The 13,221-nt window shown below is 34.6% G+C and overlaps 2 protein-coding genes across 7 annotated transcripts in view; both read right to left on the reverse strand.

Annotated features, from left to right (window-relative positions):
- LOC106884425 (protein transport protein Sec24A) overlaps positions 1 to 2,061 on the reverse strand; it is an 82,523-nt gene extending 80,462 nt beyond the window's left edge. Inside the window, exon 1 of one of the 3 annotated variants that reach the window (XM_014935805.2) lies at positions 1,890 to 2,061. The gene's annotated coding sequence lies outside the window, so the exon portion shown is untranslated. Of the gene's footprint in view, positions 1 to 1,735; positions 1,868 to 1,889 lie in introns of those variants that run through there. The other 2 variants (XM_014935807.2, XM_052972226.1) reach the window with 2 other exon arrangements.
- Positions 2,062 to 9,096: 7,035 nt separating this feature from the next.
- LOC106884424 (cyclin-dependent kinase 10) overlaps positions 9,097 to 13,221 on the reverse strand; it is a 37,754-nt gene continuing 33,629 nt past the window's right edge. For 2 of the 4 annotated variants that reach the window (XR_008265332.1, XR_008265333.1), the window contains exons 17-18: positions 12,503 to 12,606; positions 9,097 to 10,349 (exon numbers count right to left, since the gene is read on the reverse strand). Coding sequence is in view for 2 of the 4 variants with exons in the window: in XM_014935803.2 (XP_014791289.1) it covers positions 10,295 to 10,349 (55 nt within the window). In the remaining 2 variants the exon portion in view is untranslated. The remainder of the gene's footprint in view (positions 10,350 to 12,502; positions 12,607 to 13,221) is intronic. The other 2 variants (XM_014935803.2, XM_014935801.2) reach the window with 1 other exon arrangement.

A 13,221-nucleotide genomic window follows, 5' to 3' on the forward strand; every position in this document is an offset into this window, starting at 1 on the left:
TGAAGTGGATTCGATCCACTTTACGCCTGCCAGGTTCCTATATATATATATATATATATATATATATATGACTGGAACTCAATACATGCATGTAAATAATAACTATTATTTTTGATTGGCAGAAAATTACTAAAGTAATTCATGGACCGAGAATTTCGTGTGTCGGACTTGTGAAAACTTTCGTCCATTGATTCAATTATATAACTTTCTGCCGATTAAAATTAATAACAATAATAATATCTATGTATAGGTTCTATAGGTTTCACATAAAATCGTGAAAATGGCTGAACTATTTCAATTTTGCAACAGATGCAATATTTGAAATACACGTACTATACATGTTTTTTGTTTGATTTTGTTAAGGATAAACAACCGAGTGAATAGCTGAGTGAACATGGGTGGGGAAACGGAAAATCCAGTAGATATAGGCTCAATACCAAAATTTCTTGTAGTGCAGTTAACATTAGTCGTCTCCTCCGTTAACCGTGTTTACAGTTTAGGAGATCTAAATATGCGGACTTATCCAACCGAAACATGGATCACGGCATACGCATATCAGACCATAACAAAATAGAAAGACTCCACCACCCCACATAAAAAAAAAAAACAGAACGAGAAAAAAAATCATAAATCTGTACCAGAAAATAACCATGACCAACAAGATCGACAATTTCCGATAACCGAAGATTTGTAAGATTACAAGATCATCGACCTAAACTTAGTGATTTGTCAAATATATTTCGTAGAAAAGGGGGTTTGAATTCAGTCTTTAGATAGACTGTCAAAAAGCGGTGGTTTATAATAGCTAATGAGATTTTAAAAGTATGTTACATATATGTATTTCTTAACGGAGAAATTATTAAATACTAATACTAAATAACACATATAAAATGAAAATGCGATTAAGGTGTAAATTATCGAGTCACTCGATCAATTTATTGAGAGAATCAAATCACGAATAACATAAGAATCAAGTTCATAAATTTCAAGTCAACTTTGTTACGAAGCTGACGTGGTGAGACCAAGTCCAACAAATTATGATGAAAGATCATTTCTTCTTATTCAATTGTATACAAGTGGATCTACTCCACAATTTTTGCTTGTTTTATGGGACTCCCTAAAATTTCTCAAAATAGTTTATTCTTATTTGTAGATAAGGTAAAGAAAAACTATAAAACAAATATATTAGCTATTTGTTAGTAAAATCAGTAATTTTTTTTTGTTTACTTGTTATTTCCTCTCGCTATACAAAAATCAGAAGTCTATATTATAACATATAAGTAATCAGTAGGAACAAAAATGATTTGTAGGTGAGAGATAAGAAATGAGAGGAAAATTAGCACATAAACAAGTTCTATTTTTCTCTTGGAAATACCAACAAGTCGCCATATCAACCCAGTGTTACAAAACAGACTATTTCAGTCGGAATTAATGGTCATTATCATTTGGAACAAAAATTAATGCTGTTCCGTTTTGTAGGTTGTTACGTCAGTTATTTCATCAACTACACTTGGAAATGTCAATCATTGACAAACTAAGTAAATTTTTTTTTTAATATTTTAATTATGAAATAACCAATAAGGGAGAATACGAGGAATTTAATGGCACAGTGTTAATAGATGTGGGTACATCAAACGTTTTTCCGAAACTCATGCGGGGAGAATTCACATTAAACACCATAGATGTCTTATCAATAAATTTAAAAGAAAATAATAAAATAAAACAAAATACAAACGTGTAACAAGGTATTCCCAAATGGAGACAAAAATGGACAGTTTAAGAGATTGGTCGAGTTTACTTCAGCTGTCTCACCTCAACTTAATAAGGGATCTAAGACAAGAGTATCATCGGTATGTGATAAGGGAATTCGAAGTAAGGAAATTACTTACTGCGAATGAACTTCGGGCGCCGTCGTGAGTACAAATACGGACCGGTTAGTTAAAATTCACTGTGAAGTTCTCAGAAGCACCAGAGGGTGTCTCCGTCTCGCCTATCGGTTCCAAAGCTTACGTGGTGAAAGTAGGAGTGGGACACGCCGGAACCTTGTTTTTGCGGTTGCACATGCGCGATGCAGACGACGTGGCACTACTTCCTCCTACGACCAGATTCCGGCATGCATTGCCAACAGCTGGCTGCTACCGGTGTTGGTGTGTGTGTGTAAGCAACATTGCTTCCGTTTCCAAACCTATTATTAAACACGAACAGCCACCGCCCTCTCATTAAACGACTCTAAATAAAAAATAACACTTCTAACAGCAACAGATAAATCTGAATTTTGATTCCCAGCAGTTGTTATAGGCTCAAGCGATGCAGATGTCTTTGGTTATCCAAAAAGATATTCGGTTTACATGAGACAGACATATAGCTCGCTCCGGCCAGTCATGGTATTAGCTGTCAGTAGCCAAAGAATCGACAGGCCAGCAACAGGCATGCAGGCAGACAGACAGATACTTCACTAGCAGTGAGCACTTTCACTTCTGACAGCTAATAGCATGATAGTGCCAATACTAAAGTTGAGTGGAACTGAAATTCCATCTCTGACGTAGGAAATCTAATAACTGGTGATATAAAGTTTTATTAAATTATGCTAAAATCACTTCCAAAAGTTTTCAAATTATGCAGTTAATCTTAGAGATTTTTCACAACACAAACCTTTTTTTGATGAAAGTATTTGTATCTGCTTCCCTTCAACTAGTATGTACCAAAGGGTTCTGGGGCATACCACACACCTGTGTCCCCATTATCACCATGACTTTGTTTCCTCCTAACTTGCAGAAACATAGATATTCCTTTGATGACATTTTCTATAAGTACCTTTCAGATGACATAGATCCTGATTATATCGGAATTTAATGTGGACAGACAAAAAAATGACGAGCTCTCACACATAATGACACACATCACATATATATCTACAAAATTAAACTTGAAAGTTTGAAAAAATAATGCGATGTGTAATTATATATGTGTGCACAACCACCATTTTTTCCCCTTCTTTTTCACATTAAATTCCGATATCGTAATTTACACCGTCTGAAACGAATTTGTAGAAAAATTTTATTTAAAAAAAAAAATCAATTTTTTGAAAGTTATGAGGAAACAAAGTCGGGATGGAGGCACATTCATGTCGTTGTGCTAGAAGTCAGGAGTCCTTGCTTCATTAAAGATATTTTTGTGTATTTCAAAAAATATTAATCATGCTGGCGAGTGGTAATATGCTTTTACTAAAACTATTTAGTCCTAGTGAATTCTCTTAACCAGAACGTTTGTGAATTTTTAAGACTTGAGGCCTTAAAGAGAGAAAAGGTGATTCCTGGTTTTTTTTTTTTTACAAAATTAATTCGGTGGGTATTTCTTTAAACGATTTTTCCAAAACTGTAAATTGTATAAATTCTAATGCAAGAAAATTTTGTTGAATGCCCCAGATCAGATATTCAGATATATGTTATTTTTATTTTTCAAATAGTGTATGAATGAACTTCCAGAACATCTACTAATAACAAAAGTTTTTTTTTCCATAAGGACTTAATATAAAATCTAAGGTAATTTTCCCAAGAGTTGGCTTCTCTAAGGCAAATAATGGTTGTCTTTTCTTTTGATGTATGGGTATCTTGTTACAATTATGCTTGATTTAAATACAATGTAAAAAAAAATTTTATTCAGTGAGCAGGAGATTCTGATTATACTGAAATTTGATAGTGGGCGCATGCACAAACTGACATGCAGCACATGTATATATATCTACAAATTTAAACTTGAAATTTTGAAAAAATTATGTGATGTGTCAATATGTATGTGTGCGCCTAACATTTTTTCTTTTTCTTTTTTACATTAAATTCTGATATAATCTACACGATTAGAAAAGTATTTGTAGAAAATTTCATTTAAAAAAATAGGAATTTTTTGTGCAGGTTATGAGGGAAAAGAGTTGGGGTGGAGGCCCAAGGTGCAATGCAGTGAGACTGAACCCCAAACCATAAGATATTTTTGTAATTGTTTTAATCGTGATTTTCAGTGACTGAATACACCACCACCACAAAATTTCAGGCCTTGATGCACATTAGAAACTGGATTGGCAGAATTATTAGAGCCTTGGACAAATGTTTCACAGTATTTGTCCCATCTTCCAACATTTTGAACTCATATCCTGCCTTTCATTTTTTTCAGGGTAGATAAAATAAAGTGCCTATCTAAGGCACTAAGGTCAAAGATATTATCTGATCTCTCCCACCAAAACTGCTGGCCTTGTACCCAGCTGTTATTTAATAATAACTATGAAAATAAAAACAACACACCTTCAATGACGTCAAAGTAATGATGACACCACCAGCATTAACACTAGAATAATAGTGAAAACCTTACAACAAACAAATCCACTAGTAGCAGTTTCTCTGACATGATATACTCTTTTACTTGTTTCAGTCATTTGACTGCGGCCATGCTGGAGCACCGCCTTTAGTTGACTTATTCTTTGTAAGCCTAGTACTTATTCTTTCAGTCTCTTTTGCCGAACCGCTAGGTGACAGGGACATAAACACACCAGCATCGGTTGTCAAGCAATGTTAGGGGGACAAACACACACACATATATATACATATATACGACGGGCTTCTTTCAGTTTCCGTCCACCAAATCCACTCACAGGGCTTTGGTCGGCCCGGGGCTATAGTAGAAGACACTTGCCCAAGATGCCACGCAGTGGGACTGAACCCGGGACCATGTGGTTGGTAAGCAAGCTACTTACCACGCAGCCACTCTTGCGCCTATGGTCAATATCTTTAAGCATGATGATTCCAGAAAATGTCTATCAAGAGACCAATTGAAAAATTATCATATATAGATGTAATGGAATGAGAAGCAGAAAAATAGAACAACCAAAGTAGCAACAAAATAAAAGCGCCGCAGGCCAAACTGGGGCATCAAAATATCCCTGGGAGAGGAGGTGGAAGATTCAGTATAGTAGAGCTGAGATTCCCAACTGAGAATGAAGCCAGGAAGCACTCTACATCACCCCTAAAGAGTGGTGAACTGGGCCACATACTAATCTACTTTAATTGGTGGGTAGCAAAAATAAAGGTGATTAATGTGCCACCAGATGTAGACATCTACTGGCTGGTGGCATCAGTTTTTTTTTTTTTTTTTTTGACATAGAGGGTAAAAGTACCATATTGCAGGTCCACAGACTGTAGAAGAAAAATTGTGTGGGTCAAGGGATGGAGTTATTGATCCAGATAGATCAAGAAAATTTGGAGGCTCTTCTAGACCTGCTCAAGTTGCCAGGTGCCTTACAATTGTTCATGATGGTTGATAGTGGAAAGCCAAGGTGTCACTTACATGGTGACAAAAATCATTAAATGGTTTACTGTCAGCAGCAAGGGAGAGGAAAAGAAAGATTCACTATTGCTATCAATCAGCAGCAACAACAAAACAGTAGCATGTGCTCACAACAACTGAAAAAGTAACAATGACAGCAACAGTAAAATTAGCAACCACAAAAGAAGTAGTAACAGTAATAACAATAACACCAACTGAGGAAGCAACAAAAGAAACACCGCCTTCAAGGGCCACCACATCACCACCAACAATAACAGAACAAAAGGACAAATACTCCCACTCCCCACTTTGAATCACTCAGGTATGTCATGTGACAAAGGTAATGAGGAAGAGCTCAAAATGACAGAAAGTGATCAACAATAAAAAAGAAAACACACCTACTGGTTCAATATTGTAATAGTCTTGAGCAAACTGTGACCCACTGCACATTGTGAATGGCATGTCAACAAACGACATTGAATTTTTTTAGTAGTGTGGTCCGCTTGATGATGAGTCATGTCTCATGCAGCCCACCTTTGCCATGCCTGCTGTAAAGGAATAAACTTTGATTAAATATTCAGTGTTTGTTACTTTACATCTCCAATGTTAAGGTTGACTACATTTGCTCATACAAATAAGAAAACAATCTTGGTGAAACATATGAAATATATTGATAGGAGCAGGCATGATTGCGTAACAAAGAAGCTTGCTATGCAACCACATAGCTTTGGGCAAGCGTCTTCTGCTATAGCTCCAGCCTTACCAATGCTTTGTGAGTAAATTTAGTTGACAGAAATTGTGTGGAAGCACATTATATCTACCATCTCTCTCCTGCTCTCCTTTGCATTCTTGCTGTCTTCCACTCTCTCTCTCTCTCTTTCCCTTGTTCTTCCCTCTGGCTGAGTAACCATGTATCTCCTCTACAGTAGCACACCAGTTTCTGCTCTCATCCTTGACCCCTCCCTCCCTCTTCTTTTCTTGCTCTTCCCTCTGGCTGGGTAACCATGTATCTGCTTTACAACACCACATCTGCTTCTGTTCCCATTCTTGTTAACTCGCTCTCTCTAGCTGGGTAGCCATGTACCTCCTCTACAACATGACACAACAGAAATCTGGTGCAGTCTTCTGCCTGGGCCAGCTCCTGTCAAACCATCCAACCCATGCAAGCATGGGAGGCAGACATTAAACAATGACAATGATGTGTGTGTTTGTGAGCCCTTCTCCCTGACAACCACTGTCAGTCTAGGGCCATAGTAGAAGATACTTGTCCAATGTGCCATGCAGTAGGACTGAATCTGAAACCATGTGGTTGAGGAGCAAATGTTTTAACCACATAGCCACACATGTACCTAGTCACTACAATACAAACCAACTTCTGACTTGCCTTACTTTGTCTTCTACATTCACTCAATAAAAAAGCAATGTATACATAGTTCCAAACTGGATTTGAACTAGGAACCTTCATTTTTAAAGTAAAGGATACAGTCCAAAGGTTATAATCTTATAATAGCCAAGACAGTCAGATGGCAAAACCTGTAGAGCAGCAGACAAAATAAACTTATAGTATTTGGTTATGTCCCTTCGCATTCTAAGTTCAAACCCCATGCAGATACACTTGATAAAAAGAAATACCAGTTGATAAGAAAAGTACTTAAGTGTAAGTGACTAGAATGCTGAGACCCAATATGACAGAATATAACCCATATTGACACTTTGCTCCCATTTAGTAACTCCCTGAAACTAAATGGAATGGTCACGACTGGAATGCCTTTCATTATATAGGTGTACTCAATCGGAGCTGGCTTGGAGATAAACAAAACAACTCACATATAGATCCAATTTTCAGCCAAATAAAGGTCTTAAAATTATCTGAATAAATAAAATACTGAAAGGCTTATGCTAATCTTATTAACAACAACATTCCCCTCAAAATATAAACTACTCTTTCCCTCACATATTCCAATTCTTTTCATACCACAAAGAAATACAATATAATGGACCTTAATCCTTTCACATATGCATACTAATCTATAATTGATATAAGTAAATATCAATATTTCTTACCTCATACATGCTTACAAAGCAAAACAAATCAGGGTGTCAATCTACTCAGCTTTGATATAACCAAACTTATATATCTACACAAAAGAGTATGAGTTAGGAAGCTGTTTTCTTACTCATATGTGTAAATATTAAGTTTGGCTATATCAAGGCTGACAGAATCCAAGTAGATTGACACCCTGATATTTTGTTTTGTATGTATGAGGTACATTCCATGACTTTTTTTAGGAGAAGCAGTTATAACAGTCCTAGATTGTTGTTATTTTCATATATCATTATATATTTAATAACCTGACTTGCCAATTTTTGTTATTCCAAATAGAAGGAGACAACTGTAACAACACTTTCAATACATCCTACTAAATACTGCTGGTCACAACTGACTAGTTTGCAGAATACAGCCGAGATGTTTGGAAAATCACTGTGTAATAAAGTTTTGTGTTAAACTGGGTAAAAATGCTACAGAAAATTATGAAATGCTCTAGACTGTATATGGATTAACTTTTTTACTGGTACAAGAGATTCAAGGATGCTAAAGAAGAAGTGAGAGGTGTGGAAGGGAGAGGGACATCAGAGCATAAGAGCTGGTTGAGAAAATTAGCAATTTTCTAGATGAAGAGTGTTGTGTGTCTATGAAGACAATAAGCATACAGTTTGGAGTTGGTGTGGCAACTGTACAAAAAAATTATTTATGAAGATCTGAACATGTGCAAAATGTGTGCAAAGTTTATTGCCAGTGAGATCAGTGATTAGCATCCTGATAATCAATTACCAGATAGAAATAAGCATCAAAACTGTCCTTCACCCTCCCTACAGTCCAGACCTTGCTATCTGTGAATTTTTATTGTTCCCCAGGCTGAAGAAAAACTTCAGTGGGCAGTCATTTTAAAAAGGAATGAAGTTGTTAAAGGGTCTCAGATATCTTCACTTTGGAGGATTTCCATGGGACTTCATAAAGTGATTGGAGCAATTCAACAAGTGCATTGAAGTCAGAGGCCCTATTTTGAAGGAGATATTAGAATTTTGTACTTGTTTGAAGCTAATAAATGTCTCTCTTGAAAAAGTCTGAAAACTTCTGGAATGCATCTTGTATGTTTACTCTTTTGATGTAAATTTTAAAAACAAAATTTCTTCACAAGAAGAGTAGATGTGAATTTGCATACATTTTGTATATATTTGATAGAAAACTCAACTAATTTTAATATTATAGTATTGACCAGACCATCAGATACTGTTATACACTGCTGGCCACAATGCGCTTCCAATTCTATCATGATTGTGCCATTCTTTTCCATCTTGGCCCAAATTGTTTGACTAAATTGTCTTCCCATTGTTGTAGAGGCCTTCCAAGTGGCCTTTTCCAATCTCTTGGATATTACCCAGCAACTGCACAGGTCCACCTATTGTTTGTGAGCCTTATGACATGTCTGGCCCAGTAGAACTTAAGCTTTTGGTACTCAGCAATCACATCAGTCACTCTGCTCTATTCTTGAATTATCTCATTTCAAAAGCACTCTCTTAATGATATTCTTAGCATGGGTTTTTCCTTGGCCCTTTGTATCATAGCCAATCAATGTTCCATCCTCTTCATAGTCAAATAACTTAGTAGTGGGTTTTACAAATAAACACATAAAAAAAATATTTTACAAATATATAATCTAAAACAAATTCCAATATACAATAATTCAACAGTGTTTTTTTTTTATCACAACAAAACTGACGTTCTCATTGTTATATATAAAAAGTTTATTAACATATTTTCATTTTGTAGTTTTTAAATTAATTGCCAAATTCAACCATTATAACATCGGTAGAATTTCATACATATTTGTAATCTTCTTTTCAATTGTATATGTTTTTGTAGTAGAAGTTCCTTCTTAACAAACAAAAGTAATGTTTGAAAGAAAGATAGTGTTGATGAAGACAAAAAAAAAAAAACATAGATTAGTGCTGATATCTTTCAAAGTTGAATCACAAAGGCGAAGTTGATAAAGTGTTTGCTACTCAGCTGAAACATCACAACATCATGTCCTGTCATTGATATTAGCCTGGGTAAGAAGATACAACCTCACTCACGCTCCTATCTCTCTCTCTCTTACTTAACAGTAGAAAGTACACTTAAGTGGTGTAGCACTGAAATCCCAGGAAAATATGGAGTGATTTCATAATCCATAATGATTAGATCAAATATTCTCAGCAAATGACGATGGAAAGTTCTAATCACTGGCATGGCACTTGTAACTTGAGCAAGATATTAAAAAAGAAAATTTAATTCCTGTTCTCCACATAGCTGGAAGTTGAACAGGTAAGAAAAGAACTGGAGTAATGAATTAACTGAAGACTGGTAAATGGTGAGTGAATGTTTCCACATGAAAATATCTCAATATTTATTTCTTTATTGCCCACAGGGGGCTAAACATAGAGGGGACAAACAAGGACAGACAAAGGGATGAAGTTGATTACATCGACCCCAGTACGTAACTGGTACTTATTTAATCGACCTCGAAAGGATGAAAGGCAAAGTCGACCTCAGTGGAATTTGAACTCAGAACGTAATGATAGACAAAACACCGCTAAGCATTTTGTCCGGCATGCTAACGTTTCTACCAGCTCACTGCCTTGAAAATAACTCAAATTTACAAACTTTCAACTTACAATTACACTGTGGGGAAAAAAAAATCAATTTAACCATTTAAGAATATATAGAAACTGTTATAGTCTTCATTTGTTCTTAAATGGCTAATATGTCTATTCCACGAAGTAATTGTTTTAGTTTCTACTCAGCTCCAGTTCTTTGACAAACAAAAGGTAAAACAAAATGAGCACTGAATTCAGACATCAGATCTGGTATGGTGGTAATAAATATTTCCCAAGCCTTCTTTGAAGAAAACATTATTTAATTTTGAGATAAAGATTGGTACTACATAAAATGTATCACTTTTAGTGTTGGGTTCCTACTGTTTACGTTTTTTGTTCTGTAAGAGAAAAAGAATATTTATGTACAAATCAAATTATAAAAACTTTTGAATGTCAATACAATAAAAAAAAAGTAGAAAACAAAAATTTAAGTTTCAAATTCATGACCATCAACTATAACATCAATGTGTTGTTATACATACTGTCATGTCATTCACCATGTCTCAAGTAAATATTCTATTTCCCAGTCATGTCTTTTTTATCTGAGGTTAGGCACTGATGGGTGACTGATTAAAAAAAAAATTATTTTACTTTTGTGTTGTGATAAGCAGAAGACATTGCAAGTGAGAAGTGTCACTTTCTCAACCAAACAATATTTGTACAACATATATGCTTATATTTATGAATGCAAACAACCACATGTATGCTAAAAGAAAAAGAAAATTAAAATAAAACCTAAAGCATAATAATATGTTTTGTTTATAATCATATGGAAGATGTCAGTCACTTTGAAACACTGAACGACCAAACTGAGTATGCTACTGCTGTATGCACATAACTTTGGAATTGTCAAAGTAATATAAGTTAAGGCATCAGTACCTCCAACTCCCATTTCTTTTATGTGATGTTGTCAGTAAAACTAATATCCCACTGAGAAATATTCTGAATAATGTATTAAAAAAAATTTTAATAAAAAAAGCAAACAGAAAAAATTAAGCACAAAATGCAGACATTTTATATTTGTCTCTACTTAATTCATTTATGTGAAATGAATAAATTTACTGAATATATAGTAGAGCCTCTATTAGTCAATGTTGGCCATACATCTATACATGTATGTGTAGACTTAGACAATAGTTTTTGAAGAAGATCAGCTGTTGCTCATGCAAGTAACTCTTCTCTCTCAATGTTACTGATTTTTATTTACCCAAGAGAAAGGCTACCAACTTGGATCAATACAGTTTGGTATCAGTGATCAGTACATTACAGGTATTAGTGACCCTTTAACAGCTCCACCAGTTTACTGTCCTGGATTGGGACATTTTATCAATGCTAAAATGATGTAAAGCAAAGTTGGCCACGGAAGGACTTGAACTCAGAATATAGAGTCCAAGCAAATACTGTGAGGCATTCAAACCAACAGTCTCTGCCATTATGCCATTTAGGCAGTGAATTGGTAGAGATGTAGTAGAACACATCACACATTTAATTTAGCAACAGAAATCACCAATTCTATAAAATCAAAAAGACAATCATCATTGAATGAAGCTGGTTTTTAAAAAAATTTTTACACCTACCTTTTGAAATGCAAACATTTCACGAGCAAAACATGCAATATTAGTTACATGAAAGACAAGTCTATATGCTTTATTCTAGAGATTTTAGAGCTGAGAGTCAAAAGATCGTACTTGCTAGCTTTTCTGTTACAGGAGAAGAGTGTTTTAAATATATAGGTTCAGAAATATCTATTCACCAAGCCTGTCCTTGAATTGGTTTGATGGCTTTGACTGACAATCTCCTTCTGTAACTAATTCCAGTTTGTTGTGGTTATTTCCAAGAAGGTTTACTATCTTATTAACTACTGCTGTGCCTTTTAAAATGATTACATGAATGAACTCATTTATGACAGGCAGTAATACAAAATATTGTTGTTTTATGGTTCAGTTTATATATATTATATCTCCCCTCTTTCATCAGTGGAATATCAAAAGGTAAATCAAGTACCTTGAACCTAGTCTCATATAGCAGACCTGTTAAAGTTGGACATTGTTTGCAAGAATATTTTCTTGGTGACATTTGATCCCAAATTAATATTATAATTAAGTTACAGTCTCAATATAATCTTGAGTATTAAAAGTGTCTTGTTGTTGGTTATCATAAAATCTATTTTATTGTTCCATAATAGTTATTTTTATGGTACATTTTGTGTAACTGAAGGTCACAGCAACATTTTGATTTGACATGTCACTGCCAGAGCTATTCTTATATGCAAGATAAGTACGATTACTAACATCTAAAGCTTGGAGACAAGTTGGAAATAAAAAATAGTTATAATATACAATGTATAAATTTTATGACTTAAAAATTTTGTAATATTGCATTCTGAATAAGAAACAGAAAGTACTTGTTAATTAGCTTTTTTTAAAAATGATATACATTTGTGTGTGAACTAAAACTTCAAAAGTTGAAAGGTTTAATAAAGTTAGCTCACCGCATATCATATGTAAGTAAGTGCATTTGTACACGCATAACCATTGTTAGTTATAACTGACATCTCTCACTCACTACTTTTTCTCCATATTTTATTCTGGAATTCTGGAAGAACAGACACGATTTTCTCTACAAGCCTTAAGTGCAGTTAAAAGAATGGCCTGGAGAACACTTCCATCGTTATTGACAGGAATGTACTACAAGTCCTCAACAATAAAGTACATATATAACATTAGTTTCATATTTTGGCTCAAGGCCAGCAGTTTAAGGGGAGGGAGTAAACTGATTACATCAACCCAAGTGCTTAACCGGTACTTATATTATCAAACCCAAAAGGATGAAAGCAAAGTTGGAATTTGAACTCAAAACAAAAAGACAGATGAAATGCTGCTAAGCATTTAGCCTAGCATGTGTGTGTGTGTATGTGTATATATATGTGTGTGTGTGTGTGTGTGTGTATATATATATATATATATATAATATATATATATATATATATATATATATATTCGCCATGATAGATTGCTGGCTACTACATATTCTTTTTCTCTCTCCTTGTTTCTTTCCGTGTTCCTTTCTGTGGAAGAGCGTAGGCTCGAAACGTTAAAGACTTTTTCACTTTCTCACTTTCCGAGCGTTATACTAATACATCTGTTTGTTTTCTACACCACCTGTCTTCATCTTATGCTTTTTTTGTGACTTCTCCCTATATATATATAT

Source organism: Octopus bimaculoides, chromosome 1, assembly GCF_001194135.2.
Source record: "Octopus bimaculoides isolate UCB-OBI-ISO-001 chromosome 1, ASM119413v2, whole genome shotgun sequence".
NCBI lineage: Eukaryota > Metazoa > Mollusca > Cephalopoda > Octopoda > Octopodidae > Octopus > Octopus bimaculoides.